We start from the raw sequence: 27,861 nt of genomic DNA on the forward strand, positions 1-27,861 counted from the left end.
CCCCTCTAGAGCTCTTTCCCTGAAACGTCTCTGTGTCCATCTTCTCTGGGCGTGTGTGGGGGACTGGGAGCCCAGGAGCTGCCAGGGGCACAGGTGACAAAGGAAATGCCAGTGAAGGCGGTCATCTTCAGTCCTGAGGCAGGAGGGTGGCCTGTGCCGGGAGAGACAGGAGCTGGTGTGATGGGAAGACTGCGAATGATGGCATTTGGGCTCAAATCGTCCCCCTGCTGGGGTTCTCAGAGGTTTGGCTGCCATGGTGTTCGATAATGTGACTCATTGCTAGGGCACTTGTTTTCACTTTCATCTGACTTTGATCTTTTAGTTATTTAACAGGAACGCCATAATAAACGGCATTATTTTACCTTTTCTTTGCAAGTAAAATTCTTTCTATGATTTCAACTTTGTCATTTAATAAACAGTTAGCTTATTTTATGTAGTTGTCACCCTGAAAAGTTGGCCCTATTTGTTCATTTATCCACACGTACTCATTGAATACATGCTGCGTGCCAGGCAGTTGGAGCTTATGCTGTGAGCTTTCTGTTAACTGACTCTGGCCCCCACTTGTGTGTGAATGTTGCAGGCGGCCGGCACGCCACTGCGCTGACTGTGGACGGCAAGGTGTTTTCCTGGGGTGAAGGTGACGATGGCAAGCTCGGCCACTTCAGCAGAATGTAAGAGCAGTTCCCGTATTACTTCCTAATAAGAAACTGCTACTGATAATAATGGTTATTCTGCAGAAAATACATAGGACAGGTGATTTACGAAAACGGAACCTAAAAGTATAGTTGTAAAAACTACCTGTGAGTGTGACTGCGCCCCACGTGTTGTTTTAAGTTTGGTTGTTAAGCCGATCTGCAGCTGTGCATCATTGGAGACATCCTTTTGTGCCTGCTTTGAAAAGGCTGTGCTGATCACAGGGAATGCGATTTCTTCTGGCTTTAGGAACTGTGACAAACCCCGGCTGATCGAGGCTCTGAAAACCAAGCGGATCCGGGACATCGCCTGTGGGAGCTCGCACAGCGCAGCCCTCACATCCAGCGGGGAGCTCTACACCTGGGGCCTGGGAGAGTATGGCCGTCTGGGCCACGGGGACAACACCACACAGCTGAAGCCTAAAATGGTGATTATGGACATTTTCGTTGCTTACAGAGCTTACCAGGTGCTGGTTTCACGAGAAGATAGGCTTCGTGTCTAGGAAAGTTCTTAGGACAAGTGCATTATTGGCTTCCAGTCTGCACAAAATCCCCCTGCTTCCCTACGTGCTTTGCTTGATTCTGTTTTTCAATTTGTGCTCGAGTAGGTGAAAGTTCTCGTTGGTCACCGAGTGATCCAGGTTGCGTGTGGGAGTAGAGACGCCCAGACCCTGGCTCTGACCGACGAAGGTGAGCTCCCATCTGGGCACCTCTGAGGGCGTGTGGTGAGACGCTGGCCTGAGGAATCTTTTTCTTAAACCTAGGTTTGGTATTTTCCTGGGGTGACGGTGACTTTGGGAAATTGGGCCGGGGAGGAAGTGAAGGCTGCAACGTTCCCCAGAACATCGAGAGGCTCAACGGCCAGGGGGTGTGCCAGATCGAGTGTGGCGCTCAGTTCTCCTTGGCGCTCACCAAGTCAGGCGTGGTGTGGACGTGGTAGGTGAACTCATGTGTGCGGGCAGCCTCAGAGGGGGGTTTTTACTATCCGGGCATCTCTGCCCTCGTATCTGTTTTGAATGGGGTTGGTGACAGTAGAAGAAGAAACTTCCTTATAGCTGGGTTGTTTGGAAAAGAGCACTGGAGACATTGTAGCCCCACTGTCTTTCCTATGTGGGTGAGGTTTACGTGGAGACTTCTCCTGCTTTCTAACTTTGCCGGAAGCCTGCTGACCAGATGGGCGGGAAACAGATTTCTGGTTTCTTTCATCTTGAAAAAGTGCGCGTGTGTTTATTGTGGAAGCTTATTTTGTTAAAGAAGGCACCCAGCGGGCTTTGGGCCTTTGCTGAGTATCGTGACCCAGAGGCATCTGGAGAAAAATTGCACCAGAGAGGACTTTTAAGAGGCATTTGAGGTTGTTCATCATGTTTCCAATCTCTTTATATGAAAACCTACCTCAGTAACTTAGATAGTGGGAAACACACCTGAGGGGTCTTGCTAGCAGAGTGAATGGTGTCCTGCCTTATCACGTAGCCCCAGAGCGGGGCACTGTGACGTCGCCGAGCTAGGGCCGTTGGCAGCGAGTGTTTCACTGTGGAACGCTCCCAGACTGTCACCGTACACTGACGCGTGTGTGGCTCCTCACAGGGGGAAGGGTGATTACTTCCGGCTGGGCCATGGCTCCGATGTGCACGTAAGGAAGCCACAGGTGGTGGAAGGACTGAGAGGGAAGAAGATCGTGCACGTGGCCGTCGGGGCCCTGCACTGCCTGGCAGTCACGGACGCAGGGCAGGTGAGCCAAGGGCGTAACCAGTCCTCGTCATCCAGTGTCACTCGTGCTGAGATGAGATGGGTCTTGGTCCGTGAAGAGCTGGGGGAGGGGGCATGTCCTCTGTGTTCCTGTGAGTGCCTGCTGCCTGCTCAGTCATCAGCGTGGGGCAGGCACATGTCAGGGGGGCAGGTGTTCTGACCCGAGAGCCCATGTGGGGCTGGTGGCTGTTGAAGGTGCCCCTCCAGCTAAGGTAGGAGCAATGTTTTGCTTCAGAAACTGACAGCTCATGGGAAGATCTGAGAAACAAACTTACCCTTGTCGGTATTACTCCTCTTCCCACTTTGAGAAGCCATACCATGATAGGCCCACGGACATTATACCGTAGTTTTAAAAATTCATTGATGACAACAGCTTAGCACACTGCTTTTTAATCAAAATGAAGTAAAAGTGAATTATGCCTTCTAACTCTTTAAAGCCAAGAAGTGAATTGCAGCAGTGCCCCCTTAGCCGTGGGGAACACGTTCCAAGACCCCCAGTGGATGCCTCAAACCGCAGATAGTACCAAACCATATCTATAGCAGGTCCTCAAATAATGTCATTTTGTTAAACGTCATTATGATATAATATTGATGAGGAAAAAAAGATCGATTCCTGGCCGGGGCCACTGTCTGAGTGGAGTTGCACATTCTCCCCACGTCTGTATGTGTTCCCTCTCACGTCCCAAAGACATGCCCGTGAGGTGAACTGGCATGCGTGTCTGGGTTGTCGCAGTCTCAGAGGGTGTGCGTGCCCGTGTGATGGAAGGGCATCCTGTCCGGGGTGCGTGCTGCCTGTCCCCTGAGCTGCTGTGACGGGCTCCGGGCCACATTTGGCTGAGGATAACTGAAACCGTGGATAAGGGGGGGACTCCTGCACTTGAAAAATGAGCATATTGTTTATGGTCATTTTTCTTTGTAAAATAAGGGAAAAAATAAGTTACTGTACTTAATTGAGAGGAGAACCTCCCTCCTTCCTCTAACAAAACAGTAGGTGAACTCATTGGATTGATGTTACGTAAATACAGTCACTGGCAAGAATTGTGAAGTAAATTTAAAGAAAATGTTCTAAAATGTTGAAATACTGTGTTTTGTACCCCTTAACAGGTATATGCTTGGGGTGACAATGACCATGGCCAACAGGGCAATGGCACGACCACAGTTAATAGAAAGCCCACACTTGTGCAAGGCTTAGAAGGCCAGAAGATCACGCGAGTGGCTTGCGGGTCTTCGCACAGTGTGGCGTGGACAACGGTCGACATGGCGACGCCCTCCGTCCACGAACCTGTCCTCTTCCAGACTGCAAGAGACTCGTTAGGTGCTTCCTACTTGGGTAAGGTGGTGTGCTTGTGAGCTCCTTTTGCGGGTACAGCCGCGCCGTGGACTTGAGTAGCACCACCATGTTGACGCCAGCTACGGGCAGCCATGCTGTGCCAGCGTTGTGTCATCCCCTTCCCAGCCCTCCTGCCTCCCACACCACTGATGACTTTCTGTCCCTGGGGGTCACTTTTCTTTTTCTTTTTAGTCTCACTTTTTTCGCTTAGCCTGATTATTTTGTGTAGAATTGGTATGATTTCAGTAGAATTCACCAGTGAAACCATCTGGGCCTAGAGTTTTCTTTGTAGGGCTTCTTTCTGTTTTTTTAACCAAAAACTTAATTTCTTTAATAAATACAGGGTTACCTATTTCTTTTTTAATAAGATTTATACCTTTGCTGGAAGTTGTCTATGTCATTTAAATTGTTGAATTTATTGGCATAAAATTGGTCTTAATATTTGCTTCTTTTTTTTTTTTTTTTTTTTTTTTTTTTATATATTTGTAGAATCTGTAGTGATGCCATCTCATTTTTTATATTGGTAATTGTATCTTCTCTTTCCAGTTTGTCTACAGGTTTATCAATTTTAGTAATTTTTTTCAAAGAACAAGTTTATGGTGTTCTTGATTTTTCTGTACTGATTTTCTGTTTTCCACTTCACTGGTCTCTACTCTAATCTTTATTAAGTCTTCATTTAGTTTAATATGTTCTTTCCTAGTTTCTTATATTACAAGCGTAGGTCATTGATTTAGGATCTTCCTACTTTTCTAATAAATATTTACTTTTCTCTCCTTAGCTAACTGATTCTGCTATCATGACAGTTACCTTCTTTTTGAAATTATTTGCTTTAAAATCTAATTTGTCTGACTCCAGCTTTCTTTTGATCAGTGCTTTATAGTACATAAGCCTTGTTATTCCACATACCATGATGGACTGTGTTACATCTTTTTCATCCCTTTACTTTTAATTTATTTGTGTCTTTCTACTAAAAGAAGCTTTCTTGTAGGCAACATATAGTTGGAATTTGCTTTTTAAAATTTGCTCTGACAATCTCTAATTGGAGTGTTTATTCCACTTACATTTAATATGATTATTGGTCTATTTGTTTCAACTCTATCATCTTGCTATTTTTTGTTAGTTCTAGCTGTTCATTGTTGTCTTTTTCTGCCTTCCTTTGAATCATTTTTTATGATTTTATTTTTTTCTCCTTCAGTTTCTATGAGCTCTAACTTACTGTGTTACTTTAGTGATTGCTTTAAGGTGTGTATTATATACCTTTAACTTGCAGTCTCCCTTCAGGTGACATTACACACTTCACATGTAGTATATGAATCACACAACAGTATATTTCTGTTTCTTCCTTCCTAGCTTTCGTGCTATTGTTGTCACACATTTATTTGTATGCTGTAAATTTCATAGTATTTTTATTAATTTTCTTCAAACATTGGGTTATCTACTAAAATGATTTAAGTAATAAGGAAAGACTGTCTCTTTATTCACTTCTGTGGATATTTTCTGTGTGCTCCCCCCTCCTTTGCAGGTCCATGTTTCTGTCAGGCATAATTTTCTTTTGCTCAGAGGCCTTCCTTTATTATGTCCTGTCACGTGCCAGGGATACTTCCTCTCAGCGTTTTATGTCTGACTGGTTGTTATTTTGTAATATATTTTAGCTAGGTATGGAATTCTAGGTTGACAGTTTTTTCTTTCCATGCTTTTAAAGATGTCCCACTGTCTAGTAGCTTGCATTGTTTCATTGAGGATTCACTGTCATTCTTATCTCTGTTTTTCTGTATAGAAGGTATCTTTTTTCTCAGACTGCTTTTAAGATTTTTTCTTTGTCTCCCAGGGTTTGAGCAATTTGATTATAGGATGGCTTCATGGTTCTGGTGCTTGTGGTTCATTGTGCTTCTTGGATGTTTGGGTTTATAATTTTCATCAAATTTTGAGATTTTTCGGTCACTGTTTCTTCACAAAAATTTTTTCTCTGTAGCTTCCTGTCTCCTCTCTATTAGGAACTGTTGTTTCACGTACCTTAGGTCTTTTGAAGTTGCCCCACAGATTACTGATGCTGTCTTCATTTTCCACATTCTTTTCTGTGTTTCATTTTGGGTAGTTTCTGTTGCTATGTCTTCAGATTCAGTAGTCTTTTGTTAATTTTCTAATGTGCTGTGAATATCACCAATTATTTTGATCTCAGATATTGTACTTTACTCTTTAGAAATTTGATTTGGGCATTTTTGTATCTTCTATGTCTCTAGTTCTTGTTTTGGACATATGGAATACAGATATTATTAATGTAATGAGTGTTTTAAGTTCCTTGTCTGCTGATATCTTTGTGACTTATGGGTTGTTCAGATTGGTTTTTCTTCTTACTTCTGAATTAGGCAGTGTTTTCCTGCCTTTCTGCTTACATGGTAACTTTTGGTTGGGATCCATCCCTTGTGACTTTTGCTCTGGATGTTCCGGAGATTTGTGTATGTCTATAAATCTTCTTGAGCTTACATACAGCTAAGTTACTCTGAAAAAGTTTGATCCATTTGGGTCTTGATTTTGGGTTTGTTAAGAGGGTCCTGACCCAATGTTAGTCTGGGGCTAATTGTTCCCCACCACTGAGGCAAGACCCTCCTGTGTACGCTCCTTAGGGCCCTGTAAGTTGCAAGGTGTTCCCCTCTGTGTGCTAGGCCTCTTGTCCTTTCACGTAGTTCTGTCTGTGGCTTTGGGCAGTTCCACCTCACACAGGCACCCACCAGTGTCTGCCACACCCTCTGCTGGGTGGGCAAGGGCACGGCACCTCGCCAGGGCACTCTTGGGCATCTCTCTCTTCTGTGGTCCTGTCCTGGGAACTCTGGCCACACGGGCCACCCTCACATGAGCTCTGACACCTATATTCACAGAGACCATTGGCTCCACACAGGCCCTTCCTTCTGCTGAGACCAGGAACTCTCAGGGCGGTGAGCTGGAACGTGACCAATAAGACTGTTTATTGGAGGACATCTTGTCTTCTCTCCATTGTTTTAGATTTTTTGTTGTTGTTGTTGTCTTACTTTCAATGGTAAGTAAATATAGACAGTTATTGCAGCATGTTTGCAGCTTACATATGTATAACATAAATTATTGTAAGTGCCTTTTGCAAAAGTAGCTGTATCTTTTTGCAGTTACAGTGAACCTTTGCTGAAAATAGCTTCTTTATGGAAGTATAGATAAGATAAAATAAGTGAGATCTTTTTACTCTGAAAGACCATTAATGAACCTAATCTGTGAAATAGCAAAACGCAGATTGCAGTGTGTTTTGGAACTAAACTGAAAGGTCAAATGATCAAAATAGAACAAACTGTGGTCTTACGAATTGAACCCAAATTTCCTTTTTCTTTTTTTAGGTGTACCTTCAGATGCCGACTCATCTGCTGCCAGTAATAAAATCAGTAGTGCAGGGAGTGCCAAGCCAAACCGCCCTTCTCTTGCCAAGATCCTCCTGTCACTGGATGGAAACCTGGCCAAGCAGCAGGCCTTGTCCCATGTCCTCACAGCACTGCAGATCATGTACGCCAGGTAGGCCGCTTCACCAGCTCCTGGAAGCTCAGGGTTGTATATTCCTGGGTTCATGAAATGTCTCAGGAATGTGCTGTGCCTGTCTTTCTTTCTTTTTTTTATTTTTTTTATTTTTTTTTATTTTATTAAATTTATTGGGGTGACAGTTGTTAGTAAAGATACATAGATTTCAGGTGTAGAATTCTGTATCACATCATCTGTAAATCCCATTGTGTTTTCATCACCCAGAGTCAGTTCTCCTTCCATCACTATATATTTGATCTCCCTTACCCTCATCTCCCACCCCCCACCCCCCACCCCCCTTACCCTCTGGCAACCACTAGTGCCTGTCTTTCGATACTGTGAGTTTTAGGTCCCATACCTTTGATAGTGGATGATGATACGTACCTCTGTGCTTACCTTAATGAGGCTGAAACATGACTCAGAAAACCAAGTTCAGGAACATTTGTTATTCTTCATGGCCAATAAACTCTAAGCACGAATATGTGGGGGATGAGAAGAGGAATTAGTTGATGCTAGTACTCAGCGATGTTAAGACCACCTGTCATCCACTGCACTCTGATACTTGAAAAGGCAGAGTTTCGGTGGCTGAATCTTTCCCAGGATTTTGCTGCAGTGTTCTCAGATCTGAAGTGAGTTCCCAGCTCTCAGTGGGTCGTGCTATGGACCCGATGAGTAGAAATCAGTAGTGACACAGGAACATCAGTCTCAGACCAAAGGTGACTCAGTTGTTGAGAGGACATTTGGGCGCCCTTGGTGTGTGGCTTTCAGCAAACAGTTACCCTCAGGCTCCAACAAGAACCCAGGAGGGTTTTTATGTTTGGCAGTTTTTCTCCTGTCATCACTGTGGTCATTCAGATAAATAAGATCTGCGTTTCCCGCGAATACAATGCAGTAATGTTCATTGTGTACCAAAGCACTTTCATGTGTGTCCTATAAGATGAGGGAACCCTTGGTAAGCTCGTCCTGCCTCCTGGTCGCTGGCCCACCGCGGTGACGGGCAGCTCAGCGCAGACCTGGCTCTCTCCTGCCAGGGACGCCGTTGTTGAGGCCCTGATGCCAGCCAGCATGATCGCCCCAGTGGAGTGCAGCTCCCTGTCCTCAGCAGCCCCTGCTGACACGTCCGCTGTGGCCAGTCCCATGAATGGGGAGGAGTGTGTGCTGGCTGCCGATCCTGAAGACAGACTGAGTCCAAGTCCATGGCAAGAGAAGAGAGGCGAGGTAAAGTGAATGACAGAGTGGCATCGGGTCAGGAAGCTTCCGGAAAGTGTGGGTCATGCCTTCGCTCAGCTCAGGGCACTGTCTCTGCCCACTGCTATGATTTGGGGCTTGAATTAGAAAATACTCTATTTTAAGAGAAGACGTTTTAGCAATTAAATGGAAATAGACTTCCTTACAAAGTTGGTAAATGCAAATCCATAGTCCTTTGTCCACAATTCTGAAACCTTAAAGCTCCGAAAGCCAAAAGGTTTTATAACTCATTTTGGGGAAAACCTGAGCTTAATGAGGTGTGAGCTGATTTTAGTGTTTTTCTTTGTGTGAGCTATTGTGGATATTAATATTTTCCTGGGACTATGAATGTGTGTGACTTTGCAGGGTTGCCGCAGACCCCACTGGAGGTGGCAGCGGCAGTAAGCAGTTCATTACTACTGTAGAATCTGGAACATTCCAGATGGCCCATGGGGTTTTGGGTGAGGCTTCTTGGAGTGGTGTGGGAAGCGTGGCACGTTGCTGAGTTTTTCCTCTTCCTGTGTACTTTTAAACTAGATTGTCTCCTCCGAGGATGCTGTGACCCCCTCTGCAGTGACCCCATCTGCTTCCTCCGCCTCTTCTCGGCCGTTTATTCCGGTGACAGATGACCCCGGAGCTGCCAGCATCATTGCGGAAACCATGACCAAAACCAAAGAGGTCAAGGGGCTTTCTTCTTTCACGTTTTGTTTTGAAATCGTCTTCAATGCACACAGAGGTTGCAGAAGCAGCCTGTAGATCCTGGACCCGGTGGGGTCTCCTACTCGGTCCGTGTAGTCCCGCGATGCAGTATTTCGGGCCCCGCTGGTGGGGAGTGGCAGGTGCAGTCCCCACACTCCATGCCCAGGCACATACCCGAGTACAGACAGGAGCACTGGTCCAGGATGGCTTATCCTCACAGACCGACTCAGGCTTCGCACATCATCCCAGTGGTGTCCTTTCCAGGGCCAGGGCCCAGTCCAGAGTGTGTTGTCTCTTTCATCTTCACGACGGATGGTTTTTCTGTGCATCCCTTTGGGCCGTGTGCGTTGTTGATTTGCTGCATTGGGGGTGATGCTGTTCTTAGCACTTGCGTAAAGTGTCTGCCAGGCTTCTCCACTGGAGGGTAATGAAAGTGTGCTAAGGATTCATTCTGCGGCCATGTGAATACCTCGCTCCTCATTCTGTTTTCACCCATCAGTTCTAGTATCTGTTGATTCTAGCTGAATGCATTGTTACTTGGTAGTTGTCACATGGCGAGTTTTGGAATTTCATCATTCCTTTTGGAATATGATTCTCCTGTAAGGAAGACTGTTCCCTTCTCACCTTGTCTGCCTGCCTGCCTGTCTGTCTATCTGCCTGCCTGTCTTTCTGTCTGTCTGTCCATCTGTCTATCTTGGTATGGATTCATGGAATCCTGATTTACTCAAATAGTGGCAAACATTACTGTCATCATTTGACACCCAGGTTATCCCAGACTTGGCCATTGGGATCCCTTCTTGGTTGGTTCCTTTGTCCCTCTGATGTGTCCCCATGATTCTTTGGGCACTTCCTCGCTTTTGGTACAGTAGTGTTTCCCGAAGTCATCCTGCAGCTGTCCTGTCCCTGGCCTGGACTCAGCCATCGTCCAGGGAGCCCTGGTTCCTTTCAGTGGACCCAGGACTTGGAACCAAGATCTGGGTGCTTGATGAGCTACTGTGTGTCCTTGGTTTAGGCCCTCTGCAAACATGGGATCGCGGGTGAGCGTTTGCTTCTCCTCCAGCCTCTTCTCTATGTACTCAAAGCCATGAGCCATCCTGACCAGTGCTTTAAATGCCAGTTCAGCAACACAGGGCTTGTCCTGGCTCCTTCCCTCTCTGTGTCTGGGGCATATAATCCTTTTGTATGTCACTGGGTTGGCCTGCTGTTGTGTGGAGGATTTGCACCTGTATTCATAGCATTGCTCACCTATAGTTGCCCTGTGATGTCTTTACCTGCTTTGGGTACCAGTAACACTGTCCTCATACAATGAGCTGAGCGGTGTTCCCTCTTCCATTTTTTTAGAAGAGTTTGTGAAGGGTTGGTGTTAATTCTGTAAGTATTTGGTAGAATTATATCTGTTTTTCTAACTTGCTCCCATCAATCTTTGGGTGTTTTTTTGCTTTCTGCCACAACACAAAATTCTAGGCTCAGCAAGATGTTTCATGTGCCACCCAGAAATCAGAGATTTCTCCATGAAGTTTTGGTTCTTTTTAGTGGGGAATAGTTTCTAGAAGCCAAGCTCTGCAGAGGATTCATTCGAATCTTCTCTCTTTCTGTATTTGTAACTCTCTTCTCTGAGAGTGAGAAACCTGGCTCATGCTACTGACAGTGGATTTACTTCCCCTTGGGTGCCAGTGTTCCCTCTGGCTGCCACCTCCACCCGCACTCCACACACGGGCACCCTCCTTCCCCCACTCAGCTTCTGGCACTCAAAACCAGGCTGCCCTCCGCAGGGATATGCTCTGACCCTGCTTGACCTGTGACCTTTCCCTAGGCTGGCCTAAAGCAGGGACACCTCCCACTTGGATTGGCTCTGTCACCAGTCACCCCCACACATGGACGCCCTCCCCGCCCACTCAGATGCTCCCGCCACCAGATGGTCTTCCCTGCTCACACCTTCTCACTATACCCCTTTGAGGACAGACACGCATTATTTTTAATTATGTTTGGAACTCTTGATTTTTAATTCTGTCACTGCTGGTAAAAACATCCTATGGAAATTTTTGGTAACCATCTGTGACAATAAGAAAATCACTACACGTATTTATAAATTAGGTGTCTGGACTCATCGTTTGCTATTTGGATGAGGGTTTAATGCATAAATTATTCCGAATTATTATTATTACACCTATGCTATGAACTTGGTCACAGTATAAATTGTCATTTATTTATAGTTTATGCATTGCTTTTGATAGGTGCTGTTGTTAATTTGTAAAACACTTCATTGGTCTTGCAAGCATGGTACATGGTGGTGGAGATTTTAGGGGCCTGATGTTTCTTCACCTGGTATTTTATGGCCTTCAGTGCCTCTGACAGTCCCTTACTCGTCATTAGTAGTTGCATATACTTTGAGTTTATGGGTGTACTGGTGACTGTCTAAACATACCATTCCTCATTTTCATTGTTGGGCTTTGTAGGGCGTTGAAAGCCAGAGCAAAGCCTCAGGCCCAGAGCCACAGTCCTTGGATGAATTCACCAGCCTGCTGGTCTCGGATGACACCCGCGTCCTGGTGGACCTGCTCAAGCTGTCCGTGTGCGGCCGGGCAGGGGACAAGGGCAGGGACGTGCTTTCGGCTGTGCTGTCCGGCATGGGCACCGCCTACCCACAGGTGAGCCATAGCCGGAAGGGAGCGTTGTGCCTGCTGCCGTTGCCACTGTGTCTTGTCTGGGGCTCGGGGCTCTTCTAGGGGACAGCAGTGGGACTCCTGTGAAGCAAATCCTTTTCTGTCTTGTGTGCTGCCCTTGTCCCCAGTTTGCTTTTGACATCATTTGATATTTTTAGCCATTTTGAATTTTCTGTTTTTACGATCTCAGATCTGCCTATGTCTTTCATTTATGGCTCCTGGATTTTGTATCAGGCTGAAAATAGGCTTCCTAGCATGACATTGTTTAAAGAAACTCTCCTGATTCTTGTAATTATTTTTATGACTGCATTTATGACCTTGACCTTGGTGAGCCATCTGGGATTATCCTGATGCAAGGATAAGTGGGGACCCAACTTTATTTTTTCCTCGATGGCAAACATGGTTGCCCAATATCATTTATTGACTAATCCATCTTTTCCCAGTGTCTTGAAAGCCACTTTTATCATATTCTAAGTTCCTGTGTGTTCGGGACCATTTCCAGACTCTTTTCTGTTCCATTAGTCTAACTCCTTATGCTCCGACACCACAGTGCTCTGCCTATTACAGCTTTAAAAGAGGTTTTGGTATTTGGTAGCACGGGGTCCAGTAGGACTTTCTCCCGTGGTGGCTGTGTCCTGTACCAGGCCACCAGTAGGGGAGTGCTTGACCACACATGGCTCCTGAGTACTTGAAATGTGGCTGATGCCTCTGAGGAACTGGAGTTTATTTAAATCTGAATCGCCACATAATGGCTGGCCTTATATCAGTGTATCTTAGAAATAAGATTGATCAGTCCTGAAGTCCTTGGGTTTCCTTAAAGACTTATCAGCGGCCTTGCTCTGCTTTTTTTAGAGCTGGCCATGTTAGGAGGTCTGATGCCGTGTCATCTGTGTTTTTCTGGGCCCAGTAGCACCACCACCAAAACCATAAAGTACTTAAGTATGTTTGAGTGGTCTTGAGAACATAGTAAATAGTTTGGTAGATATTTTATTAAGAAATAACAAATCGCTTGTCATTTTTTAATCATAGGAAGAACTGAAAACGTTCTAGGTTCCCTATTTTTTAGTTTTCAAGGCAAGTTACTTGGCGTAATTCTAAGAGATTAAATCAAGGTGAATCGTCACAGGTACAATGTTAATTTTTTCACAAGTTCATCGCCTCTGTGAGAGGAGAGGACGTGCGTGCCTGGTAAGCCTGCCTAGATTGTCACACATCAGCTGGGCTCAGTGCTCAGGGCACTCTCGGTATCGAGGGCGGGTCCCTTTTTGGCAGAGGAGGAAGCTGAGGTCCCGAAAGGTTGTCCCTGCCTAAAGGACACTTGGGCTGCCAGTAGGAGAAACGGGGCTGGGCCCTGAGTGCTCTGTGGGCAGGGCCATGTCTGCGATCCTCTGTCACCCTCTCCTGAGAAGGTGGCCAGCTACTCCTGGGGACTGACCGGCTTTGCCCTGAAAGGTTCTGAAGCCCAGACGACCCTGGTGGGCTGTGCAGTAGGAGTTGGTGACGCTCATATCTGCGTCTCAGGGACACACCAGGTTCAGGGGAGACAGAAACAGAGGTAGAACTGTCTTTACACTGCCTTGGCTGGTGCCAAGACGCTACTCCTATGTCCCACCAGACGTAATATTTGGGATTCTTAAAAGAGAGAGAGACATCTGGCTTTATAATGCTAATGCCTCGATGGCAGCGATTAGTCTGTCGTTCATAAAGCTGTTTACTAAGCTAATCTGTTATCTAAACGTGAAGAAAAACAGGGAAAAATAATTACTTGTTTTTGAAAAGTACAGAAGAGAGAATAGTTTTGTTTTTTTCTAAATTAAAAAAATGTGTTGGTCCATGCATTTTGCTGTCACAACATGCTCCTGTTTTTAAAAATAGCCATCAAGGAGTTTGTAATCACCAGTATTGATCATTTAAGTTCTGAAGTGACTCAAGGATGTTATGGATTGTGGAGGATGTGGTGCGGGGCCGACACCCCCCCTCCCGTCCTGGGCCAGGAGGACCCAGGTGTCTGTGGAGCCTGTGCAGACTGCCTGCCGCTGTTTGGCTGGGTGGCTGGGACCGCTCCCCTCTGTCCCCTGCACTCCAGCCTGACCCCCAGTGCCTTCCAGGATCTGGGTCCTTTTGTCACCTTTCTGCTCCTTCCTGAGGCAGGAAATACTCGGTCTTGTGGTCACAGGTGTTTTGTCTCTTCAGTTGGAGCATACTGTTTTGTGTGTGTCAGGCGCCTCTGGCGACTTGCACTAGATCCCCCCGCTGCCCAGCTCCTCTGCGAGCTCTGTGCTCTTTTATTTTATAGGCGAGGACACCGAGCCCTGGTTTGAACTCAATTTCTTAAACTCCCAAGTCCTCCACCCTGCCTCCTGCCCCTGTGGAAAGATCTAGAGCAGGGCGAGCAGAGGGCAGTCTTATGACCCCCTACTTCCTCCCTCAGGTGGCAGATATGTTGCTGGAGCTCTGTGTCACTGAATTGGAAGACGTAGCCACAGACTCACAGAGCGGCCGTCTGTCCTCTCAACCAGTGGTGGTAGAGAGTAGCCACCCCTACACAGACGACACTTCCTCCAGTGGCACAGTGAAGATACCAGGTACCCATGGCCATCCCTGGGGGCTGGGGTCTCAGCAGACAGTGAAAATGCCAGGTGTCCAGGCCAGGAAGAGTGCCACAGCTGTCCCTGTCCCCAGTTTGCCTTTTAATTGATTTGCAGAGGACTAGAGGCATCACTGTTTACAATTCTGTGTAACCACAGAATTACATATATTTTGGGGGGAGAGGATTTGCCCACCTCTTCCTCCACCATACCCAGTTGGGGGGAGAGGATTTGCCCACCTCTTCCTCCACCATACCCAGTGCAGGTCCTGCCCCCCATTAATTCTTTTGCCCCACAGAAGACTCTAGACCTAATGCTACATGCCTGATGGATCTAGTTTTCTGTGGCATTTAAACGGGGACAGCATAATAAAGCTTGGTCTGGCTATGGGGTTGTAGCATAAAAATTTGCCCAGAAGTGAGAGCTCAGTGAATGGGCCAAGCGGGGGTGTCTTCTGGCTTTTCCACTGCAGGTGGGATCTTGGGTTCTTGTTTTGTGAGTTCAGTTCTTCCTGACTTTCTGCTTTTCGTGAGCTATTGGACATGATGTTAGCCTCACTGTTTGTAGGTGGGGTGCTGTGGCATTTGGCCTCGCCTGCGGTTTGTCAGGTGGGAGTGGTCACCGTGTTTTGTGCTTGCATGCCGTCCAGGTGCGGAAGGACTCCGGGTGGAGTTTGACCGGCAGTGCTCAACGGAGAGGCGGCACGACCCCCTCACGGTGATGGACAGCGTCAACAGGATTGTCTCCGTGCGCTCAGGTCGGAAGGGAGGGCGGCGTGGCATGGGGGAACTGTTAACGTTACTAAAGAGAATACTGCTTTGCATGCTGATGTGAGACTTAAGGGGGGGCAATGCGCCACTTAGCTGCAAAGGGCAGCGGGTTTTACCTACCTCCTCCCAGTACTTTCAGTAAGTAATTATCCGAGTGGGTGTGCACCTCGCCACGAATGGGCGGGGTTACTGGGTGACTAGTGTGAGAGGGCTCCTTGTCAGGGACACAGGCCTTCTGGGAGGCCCAGCGTCACCCAGACAGTTGGAGATGGTGCTGTACGGCGTGTGTGAGTGCCAGGCCCGGTAAAGGTTGACATGCCACAAAGTTTGTTCAAGGGACTTGTGTTTTAATGATCGCATTGAAGGTTGGGCCACACAGCGTGAGTGCTCAGCGCGTGTGGTGGACACAGTGCTGTGCAGACAGGGACGTCACCTCCGGGCCTGTCTCTGCGGCCGTGCCCCCAATTCCTCTTTCAAGGGGCGGGTTATATGCTCTTTCACTGGGCTTTGCAGTGCCATCAGTGCAGGCATGTGTGGGCATCTCCTGTCCAGACGTCATCCTTCATCTCGAGCCAGCAGAGCCAACTCCTGACATAACCTCTCCTGTCTGCCTTTAGTGAAAGCAGCCAGACCAAGTGTGCTCGACGGGCCTGGCGGTGCCCCCACAGAACGTTACTTATCTAAACCCCGGTCTAAAGCTCTGGATAAAGTGCTGTAATCATAGATGAGCACGGACTTTTTATGGCCGTGTGACAGATGACTGTAGTTTCCAGTAATGTACTCACATGTGCCCGGTTTCTCTGCTTTCAGCAGGAGTCCCCTCCAGGCCACCCCACACCACTGCCTCATGGCCTTCGAAGTAGGAACCTGGTTGGTGGCACATTGTGGACCTGTCTCTCCAGCTCCTATCTGTGGCACCCCAGGCCCTGGCTCTGGCTGGGCTGCTCCAGGCCCCGCTAGGGTGGCCCATGCTCAGGCCTTTGCACACCGGCACCCTCTGTGGTGGAAGCTGGGGCTCTTCCTCCCATTGCCTGAGTAATAGCCACCAGGTCAGGCCTCCCAGGAGAGCCCCCTGTGGACCCTGACGTGGGTGTGGGCCCTGCTGGCGGTTTAGGCTTCTGACACTGTGGTGGTGGTATGAGCGCGTCCATCGATCGGGGCAACTTTGCCTGTCCCCGGTCCCCCAGCGCTGGGTTCACTGCCTCAACATGTGCCCCACCAGGAGTGCGATGAACTGACACTTGGGGGGGCTTGGGTCGGAGCAGCCACTGTTGTTCAGACAGTGTGAATAACTCTAGTTTGTGTGTAAATACGTTTGTGTTGGTTGGATGGTGGAGTGAACCTCACACCAGGTGTGCCCCTCCGCCCCCAGGCCGGGAGTGGTCCGACTGGTCCAGCGAGCTGCGTATCCCAGGCGATGAGCTCAAGTGGAAGTTCATCAGCGATGGGTCTGTGAACGGGTGGGGCTGGCGCTTCACCGTCTACCCCATCATGCCGGCTGCAGGTGAGGGGGCTGGTGGCTTAATGTCCTTTGCAAGGTGGCCACAGGGTCCTCATGAAGGACTTGTGGCCTCCTCCCGCTGTGTTGGGAGCCAGCTCTGTGCAGACGGACAGCGCCCCATCCGTCTGGCTGCCTTTGGCAGTGCTCCGTCCTCGCCACTGGGAAAGTGGCGGTTGCTGGCTGTGGTCTTCAGCTGTTTGTCAGATACAGTGGCATAGTACAGAACACAGTTATGTGACACAGACATGGTGGCCTGTGGGCACCCCCTAACTGTGCCATCCAGGTGGATAAGGCCCCCTTCTTGTTGGTCCCCTGTGTGCACGTCTCCTTGTGGGGCAGCCCTTGCCCTGTCCAACATGGGGACATTTGTGGTGTTCATTCCTTAGGCCCTAAAGACCTCCTTTCCGATCGCTGTGTCCTTTCCTGTCCATCCATGGATTTGGTGACATGTCTTCTGGACTTCCGGCTCAACCTCGCCTCAAACAGAAGCATCGTCCCTCGACTGGCAGCGTCACTGGCGGCGTGTGCACAGCTGAGCGCCTTAGGTAAGCGGCGCCTGTGTGGCCGTGACTGTCATACTTGGTGGGAAAAGTGATCAAGCTTCTGGTGTTTTCTGTCGGTCATTTCAGCTGCCAGCCACAGAATGTGGGCCCTTCAAAGACTAAGGAAGCTGCTTACAACTGAATTTGGGCAATCGATCAACATACACCGGCTCCTGGGAGATAATGACGGGGACACCCGGGCCTTGGTATGGGACATGCCATTAAACTTCCAAGTCACGAACAAGAGTTGGGACATGCCACATAAGGACGAGGCAGACTTTATCACAGCCACCTATACTGAGTGCGGGCGAGGCTGTGATTTTAGAAACAGTCATGTGTCAATACTGTGAGCACAGTGTGGTGTTTGCTGGGGTTTGTGAGTCCTACTCGCCATTCCCTTTGTTTTGCCAGATGAGGTAGCTGCTGTAAAAGAATGTTCCATCCCAACCATGTGGGGAGATGGGTTTGTGGGCCAGAAGGGACTGGTTCTGTGGGCTTGCTGTCCTGAAGTTGACACTAACCATTCTGATGTGAATTTTCAACTCCTCTTTTTATTTTAGTGTTCATCATTTCCTCTTACGTTTTTTCTATTTGAAAATCTCAATACGCTTTTTTTAGGGAGACTGGTATCAGTATAATAATACGTTGGACTCATAGAGACAAAATACTCAACTGCCCTGCGTTTTGGATCCCTGGGATAGGGTACAATCTTGTTGTTTCCTCAGAGTTTTACCGGCAGTGCTCTAGCCGCTCTGGTGAAAGGCCTCCCGGAAGCGCTGCAGAGGCAGTTTGAGTATGAAGACCCCATTGTGCGGGGCGGCAAGCAGCTGCTGCACAGCCCGTTCTTCAAGGTAACACGGGACGGGGGCCTCGGGGAGCTGTCACGGGGTCAGGGTCAGTGAACATGAAGAATTCGCGGAAGTGACTGTGACCTAAGCCGTGTGCTGTAAGGGTCCGTGTGCTTTGCGGGGTGTTGACTTAGGTGGCAAGGGTAGCACTTGTGGGTCTGACTTGTGGGTCCAGGGCCGCGTGTGTTGCTGGGAGCCGGGTAGGAATAATTCATCAGCAGTGGTCCGAGGGGATAAGGAGCTTCTGAACGATGTCCCGCAGGACCCGTGACGGTGGCCGTCGTTGGCGTTGGAGAAGTGGAACGTTGGCTGCCTTTCTGAGTGCCCATGTTGTTGTTTTTTGGTGGCTGCAGGTACTAGTGGCCCTTGCTTGTGACCTGGAGCTAGACACCCTGCCCTGCTGTGCTGAGACGCACAAGTGGGCTTGGTTCCGGAGGTACTGCATGGCCTCCCGCGTCGCCGTGGCCCTGGACAGAAGGACCCCGTTGCCCCGCGCGTTTCTCGACGAGGTACTGTGTGTCGTTTCGGATTCCTTTTTGATGCAAAAATGTCTTCTCTGTTCAGCTGCAGTGTAAGACATGCTCATGTTATGTGGCAGCACCATTTCGCTTGCCAGGAAGTACCGTAAGGAAGAAAGCACGTAGGTGAACGTGAACTTCAGTTCAACTTCATTTTTAGTAAAGACGTGAGGGTAGTGCCTAGACGTGTTAATATCCTGGACATCATGTCATCCCTGGTTTTGCTCAGTAACCTTAAAGTCCATGCTGGTGTTGGCCTTCCCACACGCTCCGCCTGGGGTGGGGTTCCTCCTGTCTTCTTGCCTTAACGTTGCTTGGTTCGCTTTTGAGAGGAGTTTGACTGACGACCTCATAATAATGCTTCTAGGTGGCCAAGAAGGTCCGGGAGCTTATGGCAGACAGTGAAAGCATGGACGTCCTCCACGAGAGCCACGACATCTTCAAGAGAGAGCAGGACGAGCAGCTCGTGCAGTGGATGAACAGGTCAGCACGCAGACACGACACAGGGTGGCATGCCTGCGTGCCTTCCCATGCTGACGCTTTGCTTAATGTCCCTCACAGGCGCCCGGACGACTGGACTCTTTCTGCTGGTGGCAGCGGCACCATCTATGGATGGGGACACAATCACAGGGGGCAACTTGGGGGCATCGAAGGAGCCAAGGTCAAAGTCCCGACTCCGTGTGAGGCCCTGGCGACTCTCAGACCCGTACAGTTAATTGGAGGGGAGCAGACACTCTTTGCTGTGACCGCTGATGGGAAGGTATGAGTGCATTTCCTGTCACACTGACATTGACCCGGGACAGCTGTGGCCACGGTCTGGCTCGTGGTGTGTATGAGGCTTTGTGCTGGAACATTCTCTCAAGTGTAACAGTTCTGACAGTGTGCTGGGAGCTGTTGTCACTCACAGGCATTCCTGTCTGACCTTTCATGTGCTCCATAGCGTTAACAGTTTTTATTTTAAATACGTACAAGTGTATCATAGTTGTTTACATGTCAGTAATTCTTCAGATGTTTCCTTTTTTCTTTGCTGTTGGAGTGCTGTATTTTAAAACACTAAATGCTGCTGCTATGTAGAAATAGTTGATGTTTACATGTTGACTTTATGTCTAGTTACTTTATTCCTCTCTTTTCTTTGTGATGTATTTCAAGATATTTTGTATGTTCTCATAGAGAGCTGTAATGTATAAATGAGTTTCGTTCCTGTCCAGTTCCGGAGAAAGGGAGCTCATCATGCTGGGTGCAGTGTGGTGCAGTATTGAACAGCAGTGCTTGTCGTGGGCCTGCTGTCGTCTGTATCCAGCCTGCAAAGGAAACCCTGTGACTGAACGCTCCCCACATCACTGCGGGTTTTGGTAGATGTCCTTTGTCAGGTTAAGGAAGGTCCCTTCTGTTTCTGTTTATGAATGGAGATCGACTTTTGTCAAACACTCTTTCTGCATTACAAAAAAATTCTATGGCTGCTTCCTCCTTTAGTGGATTGAGGTAGTGCACTGGATTGATTACCTCGCAGTGTCCTTGGGTCAGGACTCTGGAGGTGGCTCGGCTCGGTCCTCCAGCCAGTCTCCCACTGGATCTCAGAGCTGGACAGAGGATGATTTGGTCCCTCGCCACCTGTTTTTGGCTACCTCACAGCGTGGCAGCTGGTTTGTCAGTGAGCCAGGGAAGAGGGGGCGAGACAGTGAGAGCAAGACGGAAGGCACGGTTGTGTGTGACCTAATCCAGACGTGACAATCTATTCCTGCTGCCATATTCCCTCCACTAGAAGCAAGTCAGTAGGTGCAGCCCACATGCAAGGGGAGTGGATCACATGGGGTGGGCGGGGCCCGCGGGAACCCTTGGAACCACGTCCGAGGCTGCCACCAAGAGCATCATGGTGGTGCTAGCCTCAGAAGAAGGGTTGAAGTGTGTCCCTCTTTGTACTTTCTGGAGAATTCTGTGTCCCTTAGTTGTTTCATGGTTCTCTTAACACGAATGTTGAAAGTCTAAACGTAGTTAGTATGTCTGCCTTCCTCCCAGGTAATGCAGACACTGACCCTTCGTCACCCTGCGTCTCACAGTAACCTGTGCCCTAGTGACAGGCAGTGTAGATGTTCTATACAGACTCTGTTTTTCCTGGATTTCCCCAAATGGTACACACATCGTTGATCACCGTTATTTCTTATGTCTCAGACCATTTATCTGACCATTTTTCTTCTACTTTAAGCATATATTGTCAGTTTCCTTTAATGAGAGTCTTTAGTTGGTTATTCCTCTGTTTGATTGTTTTTGTTTGTTTATTTGAAAGTATATTTTGTCCTTTTCTAGAGTAAGGGTTCTAAACACTTTCTGTAAAGAGCTCAATAGTATTTTTGGCTGTGTGGCTCATATGGTCTTTTGCAACTACCAACGGAGCCTGTGGACAAGATGTAAATGAATGTGCGTGGCTGTGTTCCAATAAAACTTTATTTAAAAAATAGTTTGTGGGCCTGATTTGGCCCGTAGGCTATAATTTGCCATCCTGTTCTAGAGTACAAAATTTTCAGTTAACCATTATTTTCACTCAGCCTATTAAAAGTTTTATTCTGATTTTTGGCCTTCATTATTGCTGATGGGATGTCAGCAGTCAGAATAATTTTTACCCAAATGAAGGTAATAAATCTTTTCTCTGTGACTGCTTTTAAGGTCTTTCTTTAGTAATCTACAGTTTCACTATGATACATTTAGATGTGGCTTTCTTTTTATTTTTGCTGCCCTTTTTTGTTGTATATTGTTTTTGCCAGGTGGTGGGTGTAGGGAGTGGGCTTCCTTGCTCTTTAACTCTGGTAAATTCCCAGACTTTTTTTTTTTTTCAAATATTGCATGATCTCCATCTGAAGCTCTGCATTCTGATTGATGTTCGAGTGAGAAGGTCTGTTCTCTGTCCTCTAGCCCCAAGTCTTATTTCCTTTCTCTTTGTGTTCCTGTGCCTTACGCTGGACCGGTTCTTCAGATCCATCTTCCAGTTCATTATCTCTTCACCAGTTTATAATCTGCTGTTTTTTAATACATCTGGGTTTTTCATTTCAATTATCATCTTTTTAATTTCTGGAAGTTCTGCTTTGGGTTATCTTATAGTCTCTTATTCCTTAGGGATATTTTCAAGCTTTTCTTTCTTTCTTTACATATAACATTGAACTGTTGTTCTGACGCTCACTCATAGCTCCTTCTTTCCTCTTGTACGATGTGAGTTTTAAACTATGAGCTCACCATTTTCCTTGGAACATTTTAGAAATTCTTTGAGGCCTGGTTTGAAATCAGTCATCAAAAGAGAATTTATAACCCTTGGGTACTACCAACCTTAAGACACTGTAAATTAAATTCTCTACCTAAGGATTTAGACCATACGTAGCATAATTCAGACTAAAGACCAATCTAAGGATCAGCCTTTGTGGTTGTGAATTCTCAGGAGAGCGCCCCCCCGCCCCCACCAACCCCTACCCAGTGCACACCTTGAGAAAGACGACATTCCCTGTTCTCTTCTTAGTTCTCATTCACAGTTGGGGTGAGTGCATAACCCTTTGGAGCCCCAGCTTTCTGTAGGTCTCCTTTCAGGGACTTAGCCCCACAGCTCGAGACCCTCAGACCTGCCTGCCCAGGGAAGCGGGCTTCAGGCTCATTTGTCCATTCGAGTTCTTGGGTTCACTTCCTCTTTCAGTCCTTGAGGCTTCCTTGTTCTGCAGCAATGCATTCAAAACAGTATGAAACAGCATTTAGATCTTTATGGGACAGGTGTTTGATGATATTTGGAAATGCCAGTCTGATATTTTAAATTAATGGTAAAGATGTTTTGTGTCCCAAAACAATCACCCACTTAGAGTGAAAGAAAAATAGTGCTGTCTACTGTGTGATTTATATGCTGCCTTGCTGAAATATTGAATATATTTATAATTTTTCTGTGGCTCTTTCTTGGGTGTTATTATCAGGGGTTCGTGTGTAGTAGATAATTACATCTTTTTTGTTTTTCTTGGTATTAATTATAGCTGGTATCCAGGGCAAAAATAGAGATGCTTTCAGGAAAAAGACCTTATTTTCAAAACACTGAATTTGGTATTTGTAACAGTCATTAGTTTTTGTTTCAATTTTAGAGCTCTGATAAAGCACAAATAAAGTATTAGAAACAGCTGTGATTTTTCATTTTAAATTTCATTTCTCTGTTGTAGAAATGTCTAGAGCGCTGATTGGGTTTATGGGGCTATTTAGGTGCAATCTGATGTCTGTGTTGCTTTTCCCGTCCAGCTTTATGCCACTGGGTATGGTGCAGGCGGCCGACTGGGAATTGGGGGCACAGAGTCGGTGTCCACCCCTACATTACTGGAGTCCATCCAGCACGTGCTCATCAGGAAGGTGGCCGTGAACTCGGGCGGGAAGCACTGCCTTGCCCTCTCTTCGGAAGGAGAGGTTTACTCTTGGGGTGAAGCGGAAGATGGGAAGTTGGGCCATGGCAACCGAAGGTATGATGACAGCATGTACTTTCCTGTGGGTTTGTTAATTTTGTGCTGTATAGTGTGTTGGCTCTTAGTTTTTCAGAACAACACTTACAATAATTAAATTAAGTGTTAATGACTCATTTGACAGAAATAAGTCCATATGACAATGTGTGTTGTCTTCCCTACGTGACCCCTCTACTGGGGGAAATCAATTCTGAGTTTTTGACTTCTGAGTACTAAGTGAGCTTCCTTTAGTCCTTCTTCCCCACGTCCCCGTCCCCCAGTCACCCACTGAGTCACCATTGGCACTTAGTTAACAGGCGTGACGCTAAAACTGTAAATACAGGGGGAATAGTGAGTGAGGGTAAAGGGACACACAAATGCCAGTTTTTTTCCAAACAAAGCAACCAAACTCACTAGTTTTTAAAAATGAATGGGAACTACCTGCCACATTGGAGCAACAGGGATCTTTGTATCTGAAGTAACTAAAGCACCAGCCAAAATATAGAAAAGAGCAGCACTGAAAACGTTGGGTGACACACAGGAAAGTACATGCACTGATGTGCGGAGCTAAGTACTGACAGTCACGTATGTGAGGACAGTGCCTGAGGCCAAGACACACACCACCCACGGGGATTAGGACTGTCCCCAGAGCCCACCGGGCAAGGATAGAGCCTGCTCCTAAACCTCAGAATGGCGTCATCAATAAATCAGCAAACAACAAGTGATGGTGAGGATGTGGAGAAAAGGGAGCCCTCGGGTACTGTGGAGTGATTGCAGATTGGAGCAGCTGCTATGGAAAATAGTATTGAGGTTCCTCAAACAATTAAAAGTAGAACTCCCTTATGATCCAGCAATTCCACTTCTGGGTATTTATCTGAAGGAAATGAAAGCACTATCTCAAAAAGGTACCTGCACCCCCATGTTCGCTTCAGCGTTACTTACAATGCCAGCAACCTAAGTGCCCATCAACAGACAATTGGATAAAGAAGTTGTGTGTGTGTGTGTGTGTGTGTCTGTGTCTGTGTCTGCACGTGCGGCACACACACACACACACACACACACACACGAAATAGTATTCAGTAAAATAAATCCTGCTATTTGAGACAACATGATGGATCTTGAGGACACTGTGCTGAGAGAAATGAGTCAGAGAAAGACAAACACTGTGTGATTTCACGTACATGTGGGATCTGAAAAAGCTGAACTCATAGAAACAGAGCGTACAATGCTGGGTACTCGGGATGAGTTGGGGGAATGGGGATGTGGTCCGAGGGTATCTTCCAGTGACAAGATGAGTAAGTTCTGGGGACCTAATGTACAGCATGGTGACTAGCATTCATAGTACTGTATTTTATACCTGAAAGTTGCTAAGAGAACAGATCTTAAATGTTCTCACCATAAAAAATAGAGAGCTAATTATATGAGGTGATAGCGGTGTTAACTAACCTTACGTGGTGATCATTTCACAATATATATGTGTATCAAATCATCATATTGTATATCTTAAACTTACACAGTGTTATATGTGAGTTATGTCTCAATAAAGCTGTTAAAAAATTATCGGGCATGCAAAAGAATAGGAAAATGCAGCCTATATAAGAAGAAAAATCAGTCAATTGAAGATGACCCAGAAATGACACGAGTGATAGAATTACTAGATAAGAACGTTAAAACAGTTATTTTACCCACGTGCTATATCTTCAAGAAATTGGAGGGAAAACTTGAACATGTTAGGTAGAAACTGAAAGATATTTCAATGCCCAGATCATAAGCGGAAGAAGGAAAATAAGATCAGAGCAAGAATCCATGAAATAGAAAACAGAAAAATCAAAGAAAACAAGTTGGTTCTTTGAGAAAGTCAATATAATTCATAAAACGTCCCTCTAGACTGATCAGGAAAAAACACACACAAATCATATCAATATCAGGAATGAGGGCGCTTTCATCACCGTTGAAAGATGAGGTATGATGAACAACTTTAGGCAAACAAATTGAACTTTATAGGTGAAATGAACAAGGTCCTTAAAGGATGCACATTGCTTAAAGCTCACTCAAAAAGAAATGGGTGACTCGAATAGCCCTGTGTCTACTTAAGAAATGGAATTTTCCAGAAATAAATCTCCAAGACCAGATGACTGCTGGTTTCTACCACACATGTAATGACAGATATCTGTTCTTCACAGGCCAGTTCAGAAAAATGAGGGAATTATCCCCAATTCATTTTTAAAAATGTATTTGGGTGACCCTAGTTAATAAAATTATATAAGTTTCAAGTGTACAATTCTATAATACATTTCCAAAAAGGCCTTCTCCAAAGCACATTGTATTAAAACTGTCAAAAATTAGTGACAGAATTCTCAAGGCAGCTGGGGGAAAGAAGACGGTAACCTATAAAGGAAAGCCCATTAGATGACCGTCTGATTTTTCAGCAGAAACTACAAGCAGGAGGGAGTGGAACCCAATTCATTTTTTTTTTTTTTTTTTTTTTTTTTGAGGACAGCTTTGTACTCTTGTATCAAAACCACTCGCACAGAGCATGAACATAGATGTAAATGTTCCTAGCACTTAAGAGAATCAAATCGAATGATACGTAAAAGGATTGCAGGACATGACCAAGAGAGGTTTATGCTGGATATTGCACAGTTTTTTCCACATTATAAATTAACTAGAAAAGAAAAATCATATGATCATCTCAGCAGATGAAGTGGGGGAAGAGTATTGGGCCAATTTCAAATTTTATTTCTGATAAAAACAGTCAGCAATCTAGTACACGCACACCCGTTTTATTGCGTGTCACAGATGTTGCATTTTTTTTTCTTCCCACAAATTGAAGACAAAACCTTATACCCGCAAAAAGATCCGGACTTGCTTTGTTGCAGTATTTGCTTTCTGCGGTGGTCTGGAACCGGACCCTCAGTATCTCCGAGGTGTGCATGTTAAAAAGAAGTTCATTAACTTGCTTGATAAAGGGCACCTCTGTCAAACCAAGAGCTCACAGGCACTTGTGGTGAGAGACTGGAGCTTTCCCAACTTCAGGAGCAAGACGTCTGCTGTCACCACTTCTGTTCAGCATCGCACCACCGGTTTAGCAAGTGCAGGACAGAAATACAAAGAGATCAGAGGCACTCAGGTTGGAAAGAGTGAAAGTTGTCACACATAATATGACTGATTATGTAGAAAATCTGATGGTATCTGCAAATAAACATACTAGAAGTAATAACTGAGGTTAGCTGGGTTGCAGAATAAAAGATCAATAAATAAAAGTCAGTTGTATGTATTTATACATAAGAAAACAGAATGACATTTATAGCACCCTCCCCCCAAAATTGAAATAGTTGAAGGGATAAATCTGAGTTTTTAAAAAATGTTGATGACTTACAAACAGAAAACTACAAAATATTGCTAAGCGAAATTTTAAGAGACCTGAAATCACGGAGGAGTATACTGTGTCCAATATTGTTGATTTGTTGGTTTTCTCCAAATTAACCTGTGGGTTCAACCCCTTCCCAATCGAATTACTGTAGAAATTGACAAGCTGCTTATAAACTTCATATGGAAATGGAAGGTACCTAGAATAGTATGAAGAGCCTTGAAAATGAGGAGCAAATTTGGAGGACTGACACTTCCTGACTACAGGCCTCATTTTAAAACTCCAGTAATCAAGACTGTTGGTATTGGTGTAGAGAGAGAAATATATCAGTGGATATGGTCACAGAAAAATACTGAGTGGAACAGAATAGGAAGTCCAAATACATACCCACAAATACTGACACAGTGTGGAAAAATGAAACTGGATTTCCCCCTCACAATTTTCAGTGCACAGTTTACAAAAGTGCACAGTTTATTGGAGAAAAGATAGTCTTTTTAACGAATGGCTTTGAATGGTTGGATAACCATATAGCAAGCAGCCAACATAAATTCTTGTCTTGCACCATATCCAGAATCAACTCAAATGATTCATAGTCATAAATTTAAAACTTAAATTAAAAACTAGAAGAAAACATGAGAGAAAACCCTTGTAACCTGTCATATAAAGGTTTTTAGACAGAAGTCGAAAAGCATGAGCCAATAAAGAAGAATAGGATACATTGGGCTTCACAGAAAGTTGTCTCTTAAGCGATTGAAAAGAGGTGCTCTGGGTGGGGGAAGCATGTTTGTAATCATACATCTGAGATCTTACATCCAAAATCACTAGACAGGACTTTCACAACTCAACAAGAAAACAAGTTCATTATCAGTGCTTGCCACATTGTAGGCTCATTGACATTCATACGATAAAACTCCTTAAATGAAATGTTGATTTACAGCAAGGAGGGCAGCCTGTTTCTCTAAAGGGCCAGGTAGTAATAAGTACTTCAGGCCAGCTATGTTCAGTCTTTGTTGTATGTGCTTCTTTCACGGTTTTTTAAACAACTTTTTAAAAATGTAAACCCTATTCTCAGCTCACTGGCCTTTCAACAGCAGGCTGTGGGCTGGACTGGCCCACATATGGATGCTAGACTTCAGCCCCTGATTTAGGCTGACAGTCTCCTATCTTGGCATTAGGGCAGCTTGTCTAAAAGGAGATAGTAGGAAAGTATGAAATTTTGAGAGTTCAGGTTTGAATGATTATTCCTTTTTTTTAAAATCTTAGTTTGTTTATTTGGGAATATCTTTGTTTTGCTTTCACTTTATATATATTTATATATGTGTGTATATCTATATATACATATATATATTTTTAAAGTTTATTGGGGTGACAATTGTTAGTAAAAT

General features: G+C 45.9%; 1 protein-coding gene across 4 annotated transcripts in view; it reads left to right on the forward strand.

Annotated features, from left to right (window-relative positions):
• HERC2 (HECT and RLD domain containing E3 ubiquitin protein ligase 2) overlaps nucleotides 1-27,861 on the forward strand; it is a 154,051-nt gene that overhangs the window by 111,098 nt on the left and 15,092 nt on the right. For all 4 annotated transcript variants that reach the window (XM_019753190.2, XM_019753191.2, XM_019753192.2 and 1 more), the window contains exons 60-79: nucleotides 581-671; nucleotides 943-1,120; nucleotides 1,301-1,382; nucleotides 1,457-1,628; nucleotides 2,277-2,421; nucleotides 3,543-3,768; nucleotides 7,128-7,299; nucleotides 8,334-8,520; nucleotides 9,067-9,207; nucleotides 11,685-11,876; nucleotides 14,323-14,476; nucleotides 15,129-15,236; nucleotides 16,622-16,753; nucleotides 17,137-17,295; nucleotides 17,380-17,498; nucleotides 18,018-18,143; nucleotides 18,494-18,649; nucleotides 19,026-19,141; nucleotides 19,220-19,418; nucleotides 22,913-23,127. In XM_019753190.2, the coding sequence (XP_019608749.2) occupies nucleotides 581-671; nucleotides 943-1,120; nucleotides 1,301-1,382; nucleotides 1,457-1,628; nucleotides 2,277-2,421; nucleotides 3,543-3,768; nucleotides 7,128-7,299; nucleotides 8,334-8,520; nucleotides 9,067-9,207; nucleotides 11,685-11,876; nucleotides 14,323-14,476; nucleotides 15,129-15,236; nucleotides 16,622-16,753; nucleotides 17,137-17,295; nucleotides 17,380-17,498; nucleotides 18,018-18,143; nucleotides 18,494-18,649; nucleotides 19,026-19,141; nucleotides 19,220-19,418; nucleotides 22,913-23,127 (3,070 nt within the window). The remainder of the gene's footprint in view (nucleotides 1-580; nucleotides 672-942; nucleotides 1,121-1,300; nucleotides 1,383-1,456; nucleotides 1,629-2,276; nucleotides 2,422-3,542; nucleotides 3,769-7,127; nucleotides 7,300-8,333; nucleotides 8,521-9,066; nucleotides 9,208-11,684; nucleotides 11,877-14,322; nucleotides 14,477-15,128; nucleotides 15,237-16,621; nucleotides 16,754-17,136; nucleotides 17,296-17,379; nucleotides 17,499-18,017; nucleotides 18,144-18,493; nucleotides 18,650-19,025; nucleotides 19,142-19,219; nucleotides 19,419-22,912; nucleotides 23,128-27,861) is intronic.

The sequence above is a fragment of the Rhinolophus sinicus genome, linkage group LG13 (assembly GCF_036562045.2).
Source record: "Rhinolophus sinicus isolate RSC01 linkage group LG13, ASM3656204v1, whole genome shotgun sequence".
Lineage (NCBI taxonomy): Eukaryota > Metazoa > Chordata > Mammalia > Chiroptera > Rhinolophidae > Rhinolophus > Rhinolophus sinicus.